At 41.1% G+C, this 21,485-nt stretch overlaps 1 protein-coding gene across 1 annotated transcript in view; it reads left to right on the top strand.

Moving 5' to 3' along the window:
- The first annotated feature begins 482 nt into the window (after window positions 1–482).
- Window positions 483–21,485, top strand: part of slc7a10b (solute carrier family 7 member 10b) — a 42,097-nt gene continuing 21,094 nt past the window's right edge. Inside the window, exons 1-6 of the mRNA XM_077211488.1 lie at window positions 483–741; window positions 5,900–6,104; window positions 6,193–6,344; window positions 7,943–8,068; window positions 10,024–10,177; window positions 10,533–10,656. Of these exons, the coding sequence (XP_077067603.1) occupies window positions 600–741; window positions 5,900–6,104; window positions 6,193–6,344; window positions 7,943–8,068; window positions 10,024–10,177; window positions 10,533–10,656 (903 nt within the window). The 5' untranslated portion in view covers window positions 483–599. The remainder of the gene's footprint in view (window positions 742–5,899; window positions 6,105–6,192; window positions 6,345–7,942; window positions 8,069–10,023; window positions 10,178–10,532; window positions 10,657–21,485) is intronic.

Here is a 21,485-nt window from a genome sequence, read left to right as displayed (position 1 = left end):
GCAGAGTTTCAGCCTTCCTGCTAGACTACAAAGCAGCTCACTCTCAACGGCTTTCCTTAGGAGATCAGCTGAAAACTGGCCTCCTTTATTCTGCATGCAGAGAAAAGCTGCAGCCACAAATTCACGACTTGACTTCTTAAATTCCACACTGGGGATCCTTTCAGGATGAATGGGAGCTTGAGGAAACCTCTGTGGATGTGGGGATCACCCTGTATCACTCTCCTTTCAGCTGGTGTTCTTTAGTAAACATGCCATAAACTATGTAAGCCTATAGGTTATATCTGTTTGAGTAATTGCTGTTGCCCTTTTGAGAGAAAAAAAATAAATAAAATTGTACATAAATTATCCCATTCTTTGTGTCTTTTTTCTTTTTTTAAGTAAGTGCAAATATCATATAGTAATTGATGGTTTTGTAAAATGTCAGAACATGTCTTTGCATCAGCGTGTGTGAATCAGTCATGCCGCGCGCTCGTTAACATTCTGCCCGGACAGCGCGCGATGCGGCGCCTGCGCGGCCTTTACACCGTCCCTCAGTCCCTCAGTCCTCTAGAGCGAGTTGAAGAGAGGAAGCCCAGCTCTCTGTTCGTGCGCTCACTGAAATGGATGGAGTAGAGAGGAAAAGGACGGAGGCTCAGAGGAGCATCATGAAAGATAGCGAGCTTAAACGAGACTCCAGCATCCCTGAGCGCGTGACACTCAAGAAGGAGATTGGACTTCTGAGCGCGTGCGCGATCATCATTGGTAAGGAAAGTTTACAACTTGTTTTATTTTTGATAATGGTTCATTCTTCTAACATGTAAATGTATTGAGACTAATAAAGACAAGATATTCGCCATCTTGTTAGTCGTGGACTCTTATATATTGGCTTTTATGCACAGTAGAACACAATATAGTTTTTTTAACTATTTAAAGCATTCTTAAATGCATGTTAGATTACCATATAATCAGATTAACTATTTGTGATTTATTGATTTACCTGTAGCTCAATTAATTAATGTTATATAGTATTATTTTAATGTATTATACGGTTTTAATAGCTATTTATTGATTTATTAATACTTACATAATTATTTAATAACAATAACTATGATCGTTATATTATACAGTATTGCATGAGAATTTTTTTTAAAGTATATTAAATATTTAATCTTTTTTTGTTTTTGTTTTGTGATTTATTAGTAGGCTATCACTCAAGAACATTGTAGGTTACTAATGTAGTTATATATCTGACTTGGTTGTTTGTTTCATTCTTTTTTAAAATGTCTAAAAAATCTCAGAAAACTATAATCATTGAATCTCAACAATTAATGAGTGTTAAACAACAATCATTTAAAGTTTGGAGATCTTTTAAACCATTCTTTTACTTGAGTCTAAAACCAACATCAACCGTACGTAGGCCTCTCAGAGGTGTTTGTCCTCTTAAAAGGGGCCGCCGAATGAAAGCTAAAGATTGTTCCCTCCGCTTCTGATGGTATCCGGGGCTTTGACGGGCAGCAGTAAATTATTTATGCCTGCTGTTACGTAATGTCGTTGTACGAGTGCTTGAGAGAAGAGCTGCCAGGAAGCGGGTTAGTGAAGGGGGGCTGATCATTGTCTTGCCATGAAAACTCTCTCAGGTACTACAGCTTAGTGCTGATGTTGACTAGGCAAGCATTTTTTTATTGCTTTTGAACAATATTGGGTTTCACTTCAAATTTAATGCTATAATAAAAAAAGGGGGGAAATATCAGTTTTGTTACATAATCTTATGGGAGTTTTTTTTGTTTTGTTTTTGACTGGGATTACTTGGAGGCATGCAAATGAAAGGGAAGCTGGAGCTAGTCTTTACTTCAGTGAATATTTCTCGGACTGGGTTTATTTTTGCAAAATAACAAATCTGGGGGGTGGGTTGGGGGGGGGGGGGGCACATGTTGACCTCTGGGAGGCATGGTATTGTGCATAAAAAGTAGTGGGGGATTGTCATACAAAGTCTTCATGCAAAATTAAGCTTTATCTGTAAATATGAAGATACATTTCTAGATCTAAACGATTTTAAATAATAATTTTATCCACCCCTGAAATAGGTCATACCATTAACATTACCTGAGCAGTTTAAATACGCTACTCATTTTCTCCATCCTAGTGTTTCTCCTATTCGTCTGTGGGGTCTGCTTTTTTTGCAGCTCTTTCTTCCTTTGGCACGGTCGAGGGTGTCCTCCTGGCAGCATTGACGATCTTCATGTCTTCCTTCAGGTGATCGAACCACCGCATTTTTGGTTGTCCTCGTGATCGGCATTCTTGGGGACTTAGGGACAGTGCCTTTCTGCCCACCGTAGTCACATTTAGCGCATCATCTCCTAATTTGGGACAACACCCAGCTGACATCTTTGTCTGTTATGTGGTCCAATCGTGTTAGCCCTAAGCCAGTACACATTCGCATCTCCATGATATTAAGAGTTTGTTTGTGTTCCTCCGATGCTGGCCAGCACTCTGTGCCATGAAGGGCCACAGGGCAGGTCTTATAAATCTTGGCCTTGAAGTGGTTGGGCATCCGGCGGTCGTAGAGAATCCCAGTGAGCTGGCACCATTTCATCCATGCCAAGTTAACCCGTGCTTTAGCGTCAGAGAAGGTGCTGCCGTCACTGTTGATGACGGATCCAAGGTTTTCGTCCCTTCTTCAGTTCTTTGCCATTGACGCTGATGTCGGTTTGGGGGCCACGTCCCAGGTACTCTGTCTTTTCATGTTTAATTGCATGCCATGGTCATCCAAGCATGTCTTCCACCTTTGAGAAAGCCGTTGCACATCTTCGCATTTCGCTGGTGAGGAAGACGTCGATGGCATAGAGTGTCCATGGTGAATGAGGCGCTTACAAGTCCTTGGTGGTTGGGTCCATATTCAGGAAAAACAGGACTGGTGAGAGGGGCGAGCCTTGGTGGACACCAACGGTAATTGGTAAGGGCAGCAGTGTTCCAACAGGGCAGTGGATGGTGCTGGTGACACTTGTGTAGAGGGGGTTAATCCAAGTCACGTTGGCTTTAGGGACACCGTGAGCCTGAGGGGCGTGCCAGATGAGGTTGTGGGGCACTCTGTAAAAAGCCTTCTCCAGGTCAAGGAACGCCATGTGTACAGGCTTTTCTTCTCACAGTGCCTCTCCAGGAGCAGCATGGATTGCATCTGTGGTGCCGCATCCATGGACGAAGCCACATTGGTTTGGCAAAATGGAGGCTGTTTACCGAAGCCAGCCTTCGATAACTCGTTCAAAGATCTACATTTCGTGGCATAGGAGGCAGATTGGGCGGTAATTGGGGCATTTGGCCACGTCACCTTTGCCCTTACAGATGGTCACAGTGGTGCTGGTCAGCCAAGTGTGTGGGGCCTCAACATAAGTGGCAATTCGATTGAACAAATCAGTGAGGATGGTGATGCCCCAGTGGACATCACAGTGGAAACTTCCAGGCTTACACTGGGATGCTGTCAGGGCCTATCGTCTTCCTATTTTTCATCTAGACTGCTACCTCTGCACTGGTTATGGCAGGGATGGGGCCAAGGATGGGTTTGGCACTTTGAATCAGCGGGTGGGCAACTGGTGGTTGCAGAGCCCCGAGAAAGTATTCGCTCCAGCATCGTAGAATGGCGGGTGGGTTTTGGAGGACCTGTTGATCATCTTCCTTGATGCATTTGATTTGGCCAATATCTTATGTTAATTGATGGCATGCTTTGGCTAAGTGGTAGATCTTGGTTTCTCCTCCTGTATGTATGTATGTGTATATATATATATATATATATATATATCATCACAAAAGTGAGTACACCCCCCACATTTCAGCAAACATTTTACTATATATTCCCAAGGGACAATACTATAGAAATGAAAATTTAATATATTTTAGAGTAGTCAATGTGCTGCTTGTATAGCAGTATATATTTACAGTCCTCTGAAAATTACTCAACGTACAGCCATTAATGTCAAAATAGCCAACAACAAAAGTGTGTGCACCCTAATTTAACATGTCAAAACTTTGTCCAAAGTGTCAATATTTTGTGTGAGCACCGATGCTATCTAGGATTGCCTTAATCCCCCTGGCCATGGAATTCACCAGGGCTGCACAGGTTGTGGCTTGGATCCTCTTTCACTGAGCTGCTGGCTGTTAGACACATGGCACCTTTCCACAGGTGCCCCACAGGTGCTCAATAGGGTTCAGGTCTGGAGACATACTTGGCCACTCCATCAGCGTCAGCTTCAGCTTTCTCAGCAAGGCAGTTGTCATCTTGGCGGAGTGTTTGGGGTCGTTATCATGCCGTTCGGCCCAGTTTCTGAAGGGAGCGCATCATGTTCTGCTTCAGAATGTCACAGTACATGTTGGAATCCATGTTTCCCTCAATGAAGCGCAGCTCCCCAGTGCCAGCAGCACTCATTGAGCCCCAGACCATGATACTACCACCACCATGCTCCACTGTAGCCAAGACACAATTTTCTTGGTAATCCTTACCAGGGCGTCGCCACACATGCTGGAGACCATCTGAGCCAAATACGTTTATCTTAGTCTTATCAGGCCACAGGACTTGGTTCCAATAATTCAGGCTCTTGGACAAGGTTGCTTTCGGCAAACTATTTGCGGGCTTTCTTGTGAACTAGCTTCAGAAGAGGCTTCAATCTGGGACAACGGCCATGCAAACCGACTTGTTGCAGTGTGTGGCGTATGGTCTGAGCACTGACAAGCTGACCTTTCGCTTCTGGAACCTCTAAAGCAAATGCTAGCAGCACTCGTGCGTCTGTTTTTTGAAGCCAGCTTCTGCACCTCAACTTCTTTAATTGACCCTTGCAAGGCCTGTTCCAAGTGGAAACCATCTTGGAAAACCTCTGTATGACACTGGCCACTGTACTGTAACTCCGTTTCTGGGTGTTACCAATCTTCGTGTAGCCTAGGCTATCTTTGTGGAAAGCAACAATTCTAATTCTCAAATACTTAGACAGTTATTTGCCATTAGGTGCCATGTTGAACATCGTATGAGAGAATTGTACTCAAAGCACACATTTTAACTGCTCTAATACAAGATACACAAATTTGTATGGTCCTGTCAAGCAGACAAAAACATGAACATGATGAATAGGACATGTGGCTTTGCATTGGTAAACGACATACAGCTATTATCACTTAGGGTGTACTCACTTTTGTTGCCAGCTATTTTGACAATAATGGCTGTATGTTGAGTAATTTTCAGAGGACAGAAAATATATAGTGCTATACAAGTGGCACATTGGCTACTCAAAAATATATCCAAGTTTCATTTCTATAGTATTGTCCCTTGAGTAGATATACTAAAATGTTTGTTGAAATGTGAGGGGTGTACTGTTTATATATACATTATACACCTTCAGTGGTGATTTGGTCCTCATTATCAATTATTATTGATGCTCAATTATAAAAATGATTCTTATTAGTATCCCTGTTAAATCTAGACACCATGGTGCAAGACTTTAGATAAACAAAGACGGTACACTCATATTACTTATTAATGGGATAAATTGAAATGCGCAACATGGTGAAATAAGTCCCATCCTTCTAAATGAACCAGTCGCTAATCGGTAAAGCTGCATTAGAAGCTCTGGTTGCTATAGGAACAGTCAACTTTGCATGATTAAGGACTTTGCTTGCCATGATTTTTTTTTCAGGATTTCTCTTATAAATAGGAAGTAAATAGAAAATAATTGATCAAATGGAATATATCAAATACACCAGTGCGATTTCAATGAGTTCACAGGTTTGCCCAAGAGCAAATGTTAATATGAAGGTATGAATATAAAACATTCAGACCAGAGAAGACAACAATTTTTCTTTATGAATGACTAGGGCTGTGGTGTTCAGGACAAATGTAGATAGGAAATAACAATTACATGTGATTTGTTTGTTTTATCAGGTAACATTATTGGCTCAGGAATCTTCATCTCTCCTAAGGGTGTTCTGGAGCATTCCGGATCCGTTGGGTTGGCGCTGGTGGTGTGGGTGTTAGGAGGAGGCATAGCTGCTCTGGGTTCCCTTTGCTATGCTGAGCTAGGGGTCACCATCCCCAAATCTGGGGGAGACTATTCCTACGTCACAGAGATTTTTGGCGGTCTCATGGGGTATGACAGGTTCATATGTGATCTTTTGAAAAATGAATGAAAATCAAATGTCCAGCACATATCCTGAATGTGTTGTGTTGCTCTCTAGGTTTCTGCTATTATGGAGTGCAGTATTGATCATGTATCCCACCACATTGGCAGTCATAGCGCTAACTTTCTCCAACTACGTGCTTCAGCCAGTTTTTCCACATTGCATTCCTCCATTCATAGCCACACGCATGCTGTCCACCATCTGCATATGTGAGTGCATGCTTCTTTATTTATCTATTTGATTCATTTCTCGAAAAAGCCTGCTATTTTGATGACGGAGTTAAATAATTGTGCTAAAAGTCTAAGGTTTGAAATGGCATTGGTTAACCTGAGGGTTCACCATAATTAAACCTCGAATTGAAGCAGAATTTCTTGAAGTGTGTTTTTCTGTTCAACTGGAAAAAAAATTCTAAATATAATGACGTTTTTCTAACACGGGCTCACCAAATTTGGGCAATAGTAGGTTGGAAAAGCGTTGCCTGGTTTGATGAGTCTCGATTTCACCATTTAGAAGCATGGATCCATCCTGCCATCCATATCAACGGTTCAGGCTGCTGGTGGTATAATCGTGTGTAGGTTATTTTCTTGGCACACATTGGGCCCTTTAGTACCAATTGAGCATTGTTAAAATGCCACAGCCTACCTGAGCATTTCCATCCCTTTATGACCACAGTGTACTCATGGCTTCCGATGGCTACTTCCAGCTGGATAACGCACATGTCATGAAGCTCAAATCTTCTAAAACTGGTTTCTTGAACATGAAAATCAGTTCACTAAACTCAAATGGCTACAGTGACCAGATCTCAATCCAATAGAGCACCTTTAGGATGTGCTGGATGTGCTTGGGATGTGCATGATTCGCATCATGGATGTTAAGATCCGACAAATCTGCAGCAACTGCGTGATGCTATCATGATAATATGGACCAAAATCTCTGAGGATAGTTTCCAGCACCTTGTTGAATCTTTGCTACAAAGAATTATGGCAGTCCTGAAGGCAAAATGGGGCCCAACACCCTGCTAGCAAGGTGTAGCTAATTAAAGCCCATGGAGTTTTAAGAGTTTATGAATTTACATGATTTTTCCAGATCTAGAAATCTAGACATCTTAGTTTTTCAAGACTGTGGGAACCCTGGTTCTTTATTGAATATATCTTTTTTTATAGTTGTTTTAGCTGATTTTAAAACTTATTTCACTTAAGACTCCTTTGAAGATTTGCTGAGGCCCTCTAGTGGGCCCCGACCCCTGGTTGAGAACCACTAATCTAAAGTCTTTGGAATGACCCAGTTACGGTTACAACCCTGGATTTGTGCCAAAAGCACTTGACTGATCAGTGTTGGAGGTGGCATGGGTCTATAGCATGTGATTGCTGCATTAGCTCTCTTTATTAAAGCCTGTTGTGTGGCTTTAATAAGTCATGCTCATACCAAAACAGCAAGAGCAAGACAGCGGCAGGAAAACGCAAGGCATTTCATCTCCTCACAGACCTGCTCTTTGCTCCCCTTTTTGTTCTCATTGAAACTAATTTGTTTCAATTGGGCTTAAACTTCTCTTAGTAGAGGGAAAGTGATTATGAAAGAGTCTGTAAGCGGTGACACTGATGGATGAGCCCATAGAATTACAAGTCCAACTTCCCCTCGAGCATTCCCACATTTTGGTCAAGTACCACAAGCTTAATCCTAAATCAGTATTTTCTGATGGCAACATTTTACATCAAAAATTTAAACATTGTATTTGAAGTCACACATTAAGTGAATCAATCAAGACATTAATTAAATGTTTATGTTGTCTCTGTGTGAATATTTGTAGTGTTTTTGACATGGGTGAACTGCTACAGCGTGCGTTTGGCCACACGGATCCAGGACGCGTTTACAGTAGGAAAGCTTCTAGCTCTAGGGCTCATCATTACTGTCGGATTGGTGCAGATCTTTGGAGGTGAGAATGTCACATGGATATCTAAAGAGCTATATGTTAATATGGTGCCATTAATTCTAAAAATGTATTTATAATTATTTAATTTACTTGAAAAAAGTAGTAGTTAAAACATCACTAAAACATTAAAGGTGTCATGACATGGATTTTTTCATTATTTTAATGTTCCCTGAAGTTCACTTAAAATGTTGATTTGCACACACACACACACACACAAAAAAAAAAAAAATATATATATATGCGGAAAAACAATTATTTTCAACCCTTATTCTGACCCTCTGTCTGTTTTTAAGGGGTGGTTCCTTTAATGGGGGCCAATTATGCCCCATTTTAAGAGAGATAAAATAAGTCTGTGATGTCCCCAGAGTTTGTATGTGAAGTGTTAGCTCAAAATCAAAATACCAATTTTTGGGAGTAAAAACTTCAAGAGCTCTATCGCAACAAAACAGGACAATCTCACGCATTGAAAATGTCAGAAACTGTCAGCAGTGTTCAGGTCCACTCGGAGTTGGACAATAATGCCTACAGAGCCAGAGAATATATGCTGCATGGAGACAGAACAGGTATAGTTTAGTTTAATTATGGTTACGTATTATGCTGTCATCTTGCTTTAATCCACTATTAGTACAAGCCTGTTGTAGCAACTAACAGTAAACAAATATATAGAGACGTTATGCCTTTTCAGGGGTGCTTAAAACTTGTAAACGTTATATGTAAAACAACTCCTATGAACTGTAATAAAGTGCGGCTCTCCCTTCTCGCTCCGGAGACTATAAGCTGGATCACGAACAGCTGGTACTGATCCATCCTCGAGTACCAACTTCAACCACGGTGTCCTCAGTGATTTAGATGCCAGGAGTGTATGGAGACTCTTGTTTTCATTGGTACATCAAACAACAGAATGTAACATGAAAACATTATCCATTTGAAAGTGTAATTTACAGAAAAAGCATTATGAAATAATTTACGTAGGGTTTGATGCAGCTGCTGTCAGATCCAATACAGTTGGCCATCTTTGTGAACTCTCCATTACACTGTGCCTCAATTACAAAGCAATCTGCTGTCAAATTCTCAGAACAAACACATAATCCAAGATGCCATTGAAAATAAATTTGTTTCTACTTAAAAAATAAAAATAAAAAAAATCGACTTGTTTCCGATGCTGGATTATCCTTCTGGAGCCTGTACAAAGACGCAAATGAGCAATTAAAACAGGACATGTCAGAGCGTTCTTTTTTACGCTTCCATTTGTCCTGTTGGCGACAGACTCAAGCGCATGGAATACATCAGAAACTGAACACCTCTGTATACTGTATCCAGTGTAGACAGCGTCAGTCATTATAATGGCTTTTATGTACTTTTGACCTGATGTGACGCTCACATCCAGTGTAGACAAATGTCAGCCGTTACGTGACTGAATGTCAATGGGCGGGGTCTGTGGTGCGATGATGTAAAACTATTGGTCGATGACTTTGTTTGGAGGCAATCATATGCAAATGTTTTTTAACCATGTGACATCACAGATCACCCAATATCAAAACAACCTGTTTTTGGAGCTTGATTAAAAAATTGTTTGTTTATAATGAGTACATTTTAAGCTATCCAACTTGCAGGATGTTTTAATGGTACAAAGACCTCTTATAGATCAAAAGATCAATGAACATTTGATTTCTCATGTCATGACCCCTTTAATATCATGTCATGACCCCTTTAAAAAAAACAAATCCTCAAGATGAATCCAGATCTATACAAAGTGGTGTTGAATAATTATGAAATTAAAAATAATTATACACCCCCTGGGAAATATTTTGACAAGACTTTTGACGAGGCAAAGTATGTTCGACCAATATATCAGTCTGTCAATAGATAGTAATCCTTTCAATCATTTGAAATGTCATCTCTCTTCACATCACATGTTTGTTACGTGTCAGATTAACAGTTTGTTCCTGTCTGCTCAGGTAACTATGAGAGCCTGACCCCACAGGTGGCGTTCACATTTAATAAAGCCCCGTCTATAGGGCAGATTGCCCTGGCTTTCCTTCATGCCTCCTTTGCCTTCAGCGGCTGGAACTTCCTCAACTACGTTACGGAGGAGGTGGTGGATCCCAGGAGGTTAGTCTGATACCACTTTAAAACATGCCTGGACTCACAAACTCTGCTGGAACAATCATTCTGGCTCATTCTGAGGAAACTGCTGCCGTTTAACTGATATAATTATCCGGATAATTCATTTAGACACATTAATGATATGCTATTTCAAAATTTACATGCACTGTATATATTACATCCTAAACAGATTCCTCTCAATGGGCTAAATACATTTTTGGCTCTCTTTTTGAACCCACAATTATGATCTACTCCGTAATATTTTATCCACACATGCACTGTGGCTGGATATACCAATGTGAATATTATTTGTATTGGTATAATATTTTTGTTTGTTTATTTGTTTGTTTGTTTATCTCAGGAATCTGCCACGAGCCATATATATCTCCATTCCACTGGTGACATTTGTGTACACTCTCACAAACATTGCATATTTTTCCTCCATGTCTCCCGATGAGCTGCTGTCCTCCAACGCAGTGGCTGTTGTAAGTACAGGCCTTTGTCTCGCTGGATTTATTCTTATTAGATTATTAACACTCTGCTAACACTCCAGGATGGGTGCACTAAACATCTATGTCACTTTTATGTATGGGATTAAAAGTATTACAGTCTGTAGAAAGCAGCCGGATTTTCATTACAGTCGACATGAAACAGAAGCGCTGGGCTTTTCTTCCCTATTGTGATGTACAGGGCCTTCTAAAAAATTAGCATATTTTGATAAAGTTCATTATTTTCCATAAGGTAATGATAAAAATTAAACTTTCATATATTTTAGATTCATTGCACACCAACTGAAATATTTCAGGTATTTTATTGTTTTAATACTGATGATTTTGTCATACAGCTCAAACCCAAAATTCCTATCTCAAAAAATTAGCATATTTCATCCGACCAATAAAAGAAGTGTTTTTAATACAAAAAATGTCAACCTTCAAATAATTATGTTCAGTTATGCACTCAATACTTGGTCGGGAATCCTTTTGCAGAAATGACTGCTTCAATGCGGCGTGGCATGGAGGCAATCAGCCTGTGGCACTGCTGAGCTGTTATGGAGGCCCAGGATGCTTCGATAGCGGCCTTAAGCTCATCCAGAGTGTTGGTTCTTGCGTCTCTCAACTTTCTCTTCACAATATCCCACAGATTCTCTATGGGGTTTAGGTCAGGAGAGTTGGCAGGCCAATTGAGTACAGTAATACCATGGTCAGTAAACCATTTACCAGTGGTTTTGGCACTGTGAGCAGGTGCCAGGTCGTGCTGAACAATGAAATCTTCATCTCCATAAAGCTTTTCAGCAGATGGAAGCATGAAGTGCTCCAAAATCTCCTGATAGCTAGCTGCATTGACCCAGCCCTTGATAAAACACAGTGGACCAACACCAGCAGCTGACATGGTACCCCAGACCATCACTGACTGTGGGTAATTGACACTGGACTTCAGGCATTTTGGCATTTCCTTCTCCCCAGTCATCCTTTAGACTCTGGCACCTTGATTTCCGAATGACATGCAAAATTTGCTTTCATCTGAAAAAAGTACTTTGGACTACTGAGCAACAGTCCAGTGCTGCTTCTCTGTAGCCCAGGTCAGGCGCTTCTGCCGCTGTTTCTGGTTCAAAAGTGGCTTGACCTGGGGAATGCGGCACCTGTAGCCCATTTCCTGCACACGCCTGTGCACGGTGGCTCTGGATGTTTCTACTCAAGACTCAGTCCACTGCTTCCGCAGGTCCCCCAAGGTCTGGAATCGGTCCTTCTCCACAATCTTCCTCAGGGTCCGGTCACCTCTTCTCGTTGTGCAGCGTTTTTTGCCACACTTTTTCCTTCCCACAGACTTCCCACTGAGGTGCCTTGATACAGCACTCTGGGAACAGCCTATTTGTTCAGACATTTCTTTCTGTGTCTTACCCTCTTGCTTGAGGGTGTCAATGATGGCCTTCTGGACAGCAGTCAGGTCGGCAGTCTTACCCATGATTGCGGTTTTGAGTAATGAGACAGGCTGGGAGTTTTTAAAAGCCTCAGGAATCTTTTGCAGGTGTTAAAAGTTAATTAGTTGATTCAGATGATTAGGTTAATAGCTCGTCTAGAGAACCTTTTCATGATATGCTAATTTTTTGAGATAGGAATTTTGGGTTTTCATGAGCTGTATGCCAAAATCATCATTATTAAAACAATAAAAGACCTAAAATATTTCAGTTGGTGTTCAATGAATCTAAAATATATGAAAGTTTAATTTTTATCATTACATTATGGAAAATAATGAACTTTATCACAATATGCTAATTTTTTGAGAAGGACCCGTATGTCTGCATGCAACGGCTTCTGAAGAGAAGAGAAGAGAAAGTTATTTTATTTAAAATGATAAGGGCACATGTAATAAATACTGCAAGAATTGTAAATTTTCATTTCCAATTTTCATATTGCGTAGCTATATGCTTTGGGAACCCATTTTGAAACGCAGTGCTATTAGCTGATGAGCTCTGAGCTATCGCCTGGGGCTGAGCAGTCCGAGGCTTATTGTAGAACTAAAGTCAGTGCCCAACGGGGACCAGACAATGTCGGAGCCCGCAAAGGGATACCGAGAGATGTGTGCCCTTCAGGGGCCAAGACCTCTTTTAAAATAGAAAGAACTCGTGCCTGCAGTGCTGGAACTTCTAAATTATAAAATCTTACAAATGTGGACGGCGAAGACCAGACGGCCAGACCATAACTAGCTGTTCTGACTGTCTGAATGGGGCAGAACACTCCAGATAGATTCTGAGAGCCCTAACACAGCAGAGTAGACCTAATTCTCTATCGTCTTCCAGTAAGGGAAGCGCCGATAGTGAAATGTTCTGGGCTCTGAAAGGAGTAGAGAGCACCTTGGGTACATAACCATGTCTTGGTCTGAGGACGACTTTCGAGACATGAGGCGTTCATAGAGAACGCTTGTAAGTCGCCCACTTGCTTGACCTATTCTATGTCTAGCAGAAGTTCCGTCTTAAGCGAAAGATGCTTCAAGTCAGCCGACTGAAGCAGCTCAAACGGGGCTCCAGTATGGGCCCTGAGGACTGTAGATAAATCCCAGGCAGGTATAGAGGGAGTTTGAGGTGGGTTAAGCCTCCTGACCCCTTTAAGGAAGCGCACGACCAGGTCGTTCCTTTCCAGTGACTGGCCGGCCACAGGAACATGGAAGGCTGCTATGGCCACCTCGTATACTTTGAGCATGGAGGGGGTCCGACCCACGTCCAGCAGCTCTTGAAGAAAATAAAGTACCAGTGGTACATCACACGAGTAGGAGTCAAGGTTCCGAGTTGCACACCAGCTGTTAAACACTGACCATTTAAGGGCGTAGAGGCGTCTCGTTGACGGCATATGCGTATGCATATCTCAGTGATAGTGCTTAGGACTTTTTTCCGGGAGGTTCACAGATACCCGTTGAGGGGCCATACATGAAGGGCCTACAAGTCGGGTTGGGGGTGCAGACTGTCCTATCTGCCTGCTTGAGGAGGTTCTTCCTCAGTGGTATCGGCCATGGAGCTGCATCGAGCATCTACACCAACTCGGGGAACCATGTCTGGGTCCGCCAGAGAGGGGCTATTAGGAGGACTGCATGCTTGTTCTCCCTGATCTGCTCGATGACCTGAGGGAGCATTGAGATCAGAGGGAATGGGTAAAGGGGGAGGCTGGGCCACTCGTGGGCCAGCGCATCCCTGCTCTTTGAGAAGAATATTGGGCAATGAGAGTTGTCTTCTGAGGCAAAGAGGTCTACCTCTGCCTTGCCGAAGACACTCCAGATCAGATTAACTGTTTGGGGGTGGAGAGACCCCCAGGGGGGACATTGTCTCGAGATAGCATATATGCACTCTGATTCAGTATGCCCAGTATATGTACCACCTTTAGCGAGTGCAGGTTGGCGTGGGCCAATAAAAGGAGCTGTTTGGCAATGGTGTACAGGTTGTACGATCTGAGGCCACCCTGACGATTTATATATGACACCACTGCCATCTTGTCTGTCCAAACCAAGACGCGGTGTCCCGCCAGGTGCGGGAGGAAGGTTTTCAGGGCTAGAAAGACTGCTTTCATTTCGAGGCAGTTGATATGTAGGCACTTCTCCGAGCTCAACCAGAGGCCGGAGGTCGGGATGTCTTCGTACAGAGCCCCCCAACCTAGGTTGGAGGCATCTGTTAAAATTACAGTCCTCCGCGAGACTAGACCCATGCTAACACCAGACTGGAACCAGCCGGTGTTTTTTCAAGGGGCCAGGGCTTTGATACAGCCGTGGTCCACCTTGATGCGCAGATGGCCTAATCGCTGTGCATGAGCCGGGACTTGGGGCTTCAGCCAAAGCTGAAGGGGACGCATATGCAATAGGCCTAGCTGGAGTCTAAGGCCCAGTGCCCTTTGAAACGTTCTGAGAGGTCTGTAAGAGCCCGCCTTGAAAGAAGCAGCTAGCTGTTGGATGGAGAGAGCGCGATCTGGCGTGAGCCAAGCTCTCATCTGGACAGAGTCGATGACTGCTCCCAGGAAGGTTATACACTGACTGGGAGACAGCGCACTCTTGGAAAAGTCGATCCTGAGCCCAAGGCGTTCTAGATGACTGAGGAGCTAGGATCTGTGGGTTTGTAATTCATCCTTAAATTGGGGCAGAATGAGACAATTGTCGAGGTAGTTCAGAATGTGCATTCCCCGCTGTGTCAGGGGGGACAGCTTCTTTGCATTTCATAAACGTACGAGGTGCCAGGGACAGTCCGAATGGTAGGACTGTGTATTCATAAGCCTGCCCCTCGAAGGCGAATCTCAAGAATGGCCTGTGATGGGGAGCTACCTGGATATGAAAGTAAGCATCCTTCAGATCCACTGACAAAAAACAATCACCTGGGTGAATTTGCGCGAGGATTTGTTTGGTCATTAGCATCCTGAATGGCCATTTCATGAGAGCCTTGTTCAGGTGTCTGAGATCTAGAATGGGCCTCAGGCCGTCATCTTTTTTTGGGATGAGGAAGTAGCGGCTATAAAAGCCTGACTCGCTTATTGATGGTGGAACTGTCTCGATAGCTCCCGTCGCTAGAAGATTTGACACTTCGGTGCGGAGGACGTGAGCCAAGTCTCGACCACGGCATGAAAGCGCGGAGGCCTGCGAGTGAATTTAAGTCAAGTCAGCTTTATTTATATAGCGCTTTTTACAATACCGATTGTTTCAAACCAGCTTTACAGAGATAACAGGTATAATGTAATGTACAAAATAATGTTGTAATAATATTGTTGAATATAAAACTTAATATCCCCAACTAAGCCAACAAACAAAAGCCCCAACAAAAGCCAATGGTGTCAAAGGCGAAGAAAGGCAAAAAAGTAACAGTGGCAAGGAACCAAAACTCCATCAGGTGACAGAGTGGAGAAAAAAACCTTGGGAGAACCAAGGCTCAGTCGGGGTGCCAGTTCTCCTCTGGCCAACAAACAAACAGTGTATGATTATGATTCAGGCAGCATTATAGGTCAGAAGTCAGATTGGATCAGAACTTTCACAATATTTATACAGTTCCATCTGGTTGGGGGTCGGAGTCATCAGTTTGTTGAGATTGGAGAGTTTGTTGAGGTGTCCATGAGGTCTTCACAGGGCTGATGTTGGGATGCGTTGTCGTTGGTCCATGCGATGGTCCTTCATCAGATCTGGATATGGCCTGGATCCGGCGGACTGCTGTAAACCTCGGGATAAACAGAGAGACTAATAATGGCGTAGAAGCCATCCTTCTAATAATAAGAAGAAAGTAGCATATTATAATAATGATGCTTTAGCTAAAAGGGATATTCAAAGAGAAATTGAAAGACAAATTAAGGTAGATAAGACACTATATAAACAAAAATTGAAGCTAAAATGTCACAAGGAAATTTAAAACAGGCATGGCAAGGTTTTAGGACGATGATTAGTGTACCACATAAAAGTCAACGAAAAAATAATACAAATATGACGATCACAGATAGCAAAAGTGGGGATCTGGAGCTAGCGAATAGGTTAAATAATTTTTTTTCACGTTTTGAAGGAAATAGTGAGAATATTATCAGGGATGAGGAAAATTTATTTACATCAACTAATAATTTTATCAGTAAAGAGGCGGATGTAAAGGAAATGTTCCAGAGCTGCAATATATATAAGAGTCCTGGGCCTGACAGCATCTGTGGACGAGTATTAAAAAACTGTGCTGAGCAATTATCCACGATTTTTACTTCACTATTCCAAAGATCTTTAGACCTATGCACAGTACCAACTATCTGGAAAACTTCAACTATTATACCCTTTCCTAAAAACGATAGACCAGTAGAGCTCAGTGATTATCAACCAATTGCACTGACCTCTTTGGTGTTTAAAAGCTTTGAAAGGCTTGTTAAAAGGTATGTAGTGTCAAAAACCCAGCATCTATTAGACCCTTTACAATTCGCCTATCAGTCAAATAAGGGAGTAGATGATGCAATTAGAATGTAATTAGAATTAGAGTAGAAGATGCAATAAGGGAGTAGATGATGTTGCATATTGTATATTCACACCTTGAAGATTCCAAAAACCACGTGAGAAACCTATTTGCAAATTTTTTGTCGGCTTTCAACACTATATTGCCAACTGTGTTGGTTGAGAGATTAACCACAGAGTTTAACCTGGATGGGGGACTGATTATGTGGTTGCGGGATTTTTTAAGGAACAGAGTACTGAGAGTGAGTGTGGGTGGATCAATGTCGGAGAAACAAATTACTAATGTTGGATCCCCACAAGGCTGTGTACTCTCACCCCTATTGTTTATATTGTACACAAATCACTGTATAAGTGCACACTCAGGCAGATTTTTTATCAAATTTGCAGATGATACTGCCCTATTCAGTCTTCTGAAGGGGGATGGGGACAGTCATGGACCTGTTTTAAATGAATTTATTTCTTGGTGTGACATGTCAAATCTTAAGTTAAATATTTCAAAAACAAAGGAGATGTGCATTGATTTTAGGAAGGAGTCTTCAGTGAATGTAACCACTATCAAAGGAGAGCCAATACAAAGTGTTGAGGAGTACAAATATCTTGGGGTCATCTTTGATCATAAACTGAGGTGGGATAAATGAACAGAGGCTGTGAACAAAAAAGGACAGCAAAGACTTTACTTCCTTAGTAAGATGTTGTCATTTAATATAAGCGTCTCAACCCTCAGACTTTTTTATAATTATTTTATTGAAAGCGCTTTTACATTTTGTATCAACTGTTGGTTCGGAAATGCCACAGTGAAACAAAAAAGTTCAATTAGGAAAGTTTTAAGCACAGCGAGCAAACTAATTGGTATCCCCTTGAGAGGTTTGGAACAGATTTATCATAACAGATGCCTCAGTAAAGCAACAAAAAACACAGCAGACAGTAGGCACCCTCTGTTTGATAGATTTGAGAGATTACCTTCTGGGCGAAGGTACAGGATACCAGTGATTTTTAAAAATAGGGGGAAAAATTCCTTCCTGCCACAGGCAGTTAAATTGTTGAACAAATGTAATGCAGCTGTGTACTGAGCGGGTCTCAGTGATGATTCTGTGAAACGTATTATTACTTGTCTTCTATTCTTTTTTTTTCTTTTTTGTATTATGTGATGAGTATGGCCAGTGCTGTATGTGAGTATGTGAAACGCAAGCAACACAATTTCCCTAAGGGGATAATAAAGTACTCAATCAATCAATCTTCTTATGATGTACCAAGTACATCAGGATTTATGGGAAGTGTTCCCGGTTCCGGCTAATCTAAACTATGCAGCCTAACGTTAAATTATAGAAGTGTATAATGTGTTATGTGTATGCTAAGCCTAAGAGAAGTGTTTTTAGTCTAGATTTAAACTTACAGAGTGTGTCTGCTTCCCAGACAATGTTAGGAAGATTGTTCCAAAGTTTTGGTGCTAAATAGGAAAAGGATCTACCGCCAGCAGTCGATTTTGATATTCTAAGTATTATCAACTGGCCGGAGTTTTGAGATCGCAATAGACGTGAAGGACTATAATGTGTTAAGAGCTCGCTCAAGTACTGGGGAGCTGAACCATTTTTTTTTTCTGGAAAATACTGTAAATGATAAAATTGTGCTGTATTATTAAAAAGTGCATAGGGACATGGCCGTATACCCGTATACCCGTATACCCAGGTCCCTGAGGTCCAGACCTCTGTAATTTTTCTATGTGTATATATAATGAAAGTTGTGAAATAATTGCCTAATATCTATCTATCTATAAATTACAGGAACGTCTGTCTGTCTGTCTGTGTGTCTGTCTGTTAATCGCATATCTCTCGAACCGTTAGTCCGATGGATCTCAAACTTGACAGGTGTCTTGCTACGGGCACAAGTAAGTGCAGTGCCGAGTTTGACGTTGTCTGGATTAGGAATGCAAAAGATATCGTCAAATATATCGGTAAAAGAAGCACACATTGAAGTTCTGGTTTAAAATTAAACATTCTGACATTAGAGAGGGTTGTGGTTTAAAAATTGTGGTTTAAAAATAAACATTCTGACATAAACACTCTGTCAGCTAAACATCAAGTCAGCTACACTGTTTACTTCTGAATATTGTTGTTATTCAGAAGTAGTTAGTTATATATGTAGTTAAATTTTCCATATTTATTGTATGTCATTATGTCAGTATCAGTATTTGATTTCCGCCATGCACAAATAAAAATGTCACTGAACTTTTGCTGTGGAATTGTAACAATGAGCACTCAAACACACAAAACCAACAATTACTAAAAACATACACAAAAACTGATTTTGCACATACATACTTTCAAATCGATTAATCGCGATTTAAAAAAAAATACAGTACACACACACAGGTATAATATACATTATATATAAATATAATATAGCCTATACACAGACACACATACATCTATCTATAAATTACAGAAACGTCTGTCTGTGTGTCTGTTATTCGCATATCTCTGTAAAAGACGCACACTTTGAAGATGTTTAGATGATGTTTAGAAGGTTGTGGTTTAAAAATAAACATTCTGACATTAGAGGGTTGTGGTTTAAAAATATCTGAATATTATATTATATTCACGGCCATCATTTGTAGTAGCCTATTCACAAACTGTTTGCTCAAGCGTAGCGTTTTCTCTGAGTTCACTGTGTAGGTGCTCCCTGAATCGTCGCGCTTATTCATTTGTAGATGTTAACTGAATCTGTTAGTCAGCTACACTGTTTACTTCTGAATATTATATTTTATTCTGGTGCGCTTAACATTATCGCTACTCTTTAATAGTAGCCTATGCTATTCACCAACTAAACATTAAAGATGCTAACTGCCTTTCCTATTCACAAACTGTTTGCTCAAGCGTAGCGTTTTATGAGTTCACTGAGTAGCTGCTCCAGCCAAGGTCTGAACCTCCCCTAAATCGCCGCGCTTATTCATTTGTGGATGTTAACTGAATCTGTAAGTCAGCTACACTGTGTAAAGGTGCTCTAAGCGATGTCATGCGTTTTTTAGGCCAAACATTTTTTTGTCACATACAGCAAACTTCTCCTCACTATCCGCTAGCTGCCTGTCCCCTGAACACACTGTAAAAAAACGTGTTCTGCAGATACCCCAGGCTCCAAAAACGGCAACAAAAACAAACTGGCCCTGGGCTAACCCGCACCACGAAACATAACAAACCAATAACCACAAGAAGGATTTGGGGGTGGGGTTTGGGGGGTTAGTGCGCGGATGAGGACTGAGGAGTAGGGAGGGTCTAGCTAGCCTCCGTTTTGTTTGACAATACTTAAAACGTCAAAAAGTGACATCGCCTGACATCGCACCTAATTCTGAATTTTATATTTTATTCTGGTGCGCTTAACGTTATCGTTTTCTCAGAGTTTAGGCTAATGTGTTATAGTAGCCTAGGCTATTCAGCAACTCAAACATACAAAACCAATTACTAAAAACACACAAAAACAGATTTTGCACGGGCATTGCACTAGTTAACTCTAATTTCACAATGATAACTGACCTTCTCATCTGAGCTACTTCCACAGACTAACAGGGCTCGTCAATGTCAAAATGTTTGAGTCAGAGATTAAATCAAAGTAGACGGCTTGTGTTCACAGAAGCTGCAAGCCGAGCGCGAATTCCTGCACGACGCTTCAGTTATTTGGTCATAAAGTGTCAGATAAATGAAAATAGCTAAACTAAAAAGCTGTTTTAAATAGAAGCTTTAAACGAACGACAGAAACAATCAGTTTGCAAAATATCAGCCAAAGCTCAGCTTTGTGAAAGGAAATATAGGGGAGAGCGGGCACAACGTAAATCCCAGTTGTGTAGGCGGGGCATGTTGTCACACTGCGTTACAAATAGCATTCTTCTAATAATGCCCTATTAGTAATATGCTATTCTATTCTATACTTTTATGAATTCTATTGAGAAAACATGAGAAAAAGATGAATAAAGACTGAGAGTCAATGTTCAGAAATTATTAATTATTAATATGTTTTGAACTATGTTGTATATAGCTGTGTTTTCCGGTGTTCGTTGTCAAACTCAAAAATGTGTTAATTTTTAATTATTAAAAAATGCCATTATTTTATATGAAAAAGTTAATAATTGTATTTTATTGAGAAAATAGTTTAGTTTGTCTTGTATATTTGTTTGATTCGATCAGATATCATTTTAATCCGTCATATGGTCATGTTACAATGAGCACCACCTATGGGGCATGTTGTCACATTTCACTTCCATTCTTTCGGGGTATATCAAGAAAAAAGTATATACTGTATTAATAAAACAAAACCACATAATTGTACCAAACATGTGGGAAATTAATGTGGGAAAAAATAAATACTCTGAAGCCTAAGTGAATTTACACAAATTGAGAATGTCAAAATGCATTACTTTGTGCCCCGCTCTCCCGTAGCAATAGGTCAAGAGAAGCATACTATGCCCAGGATGAGATTAACATTATTACAATGGATTCCTATTTAACACAGATATACTATATGTTTTTTTTTAGCTAATTACAGTGGATATAAACTCAATCTAACAACACAAGCACCTATTAAACAATATTGCCATATATTTCATTAATCGACTCCCACATTAACTTTGGGCTCAGGCACTATTATAAATATTAGGGGGTCCTTGGAAATGTTTTTCCCCTTTAAGGGGTCCCTGGCTCCAAAATGTTTGAGAACCCCTGGTCTACGCTAATATTAGTCTCTCTGTTTATCCCGAGGTTTAAATGTTTAACGCAGTCTGCCGGATCCAGGCCGTATCCGGATCTGATTAAGGACCTGCGCCTGGACACAACTACAACGCAGTCCTGAAGTGTCAACTGGTCTCTCCACTGTGAAGGCCTCCTTCCCT

This window comes from Siphateles boraxobius, unplaced genomic scaffold (assembly GCF_051911475.1).
Source record: "Siphateles boraxobius isolate OS27281-9 unplaced genomic scaffold, OSU_SipBor_1 65, whole genome shotgun sequence".
Lineage (NCBI taxonomy): Eukaryota > Metazoa > Chordata > Actinopteri > Cypriniformes > Leuciscidae > Siphateles > Siphateles boraxobius.
The sequence above is the reverse complement of the archived record's forward strand: the minus strand, read 5'-3'. Positions and strand labels throughout refer to the sequence as shown.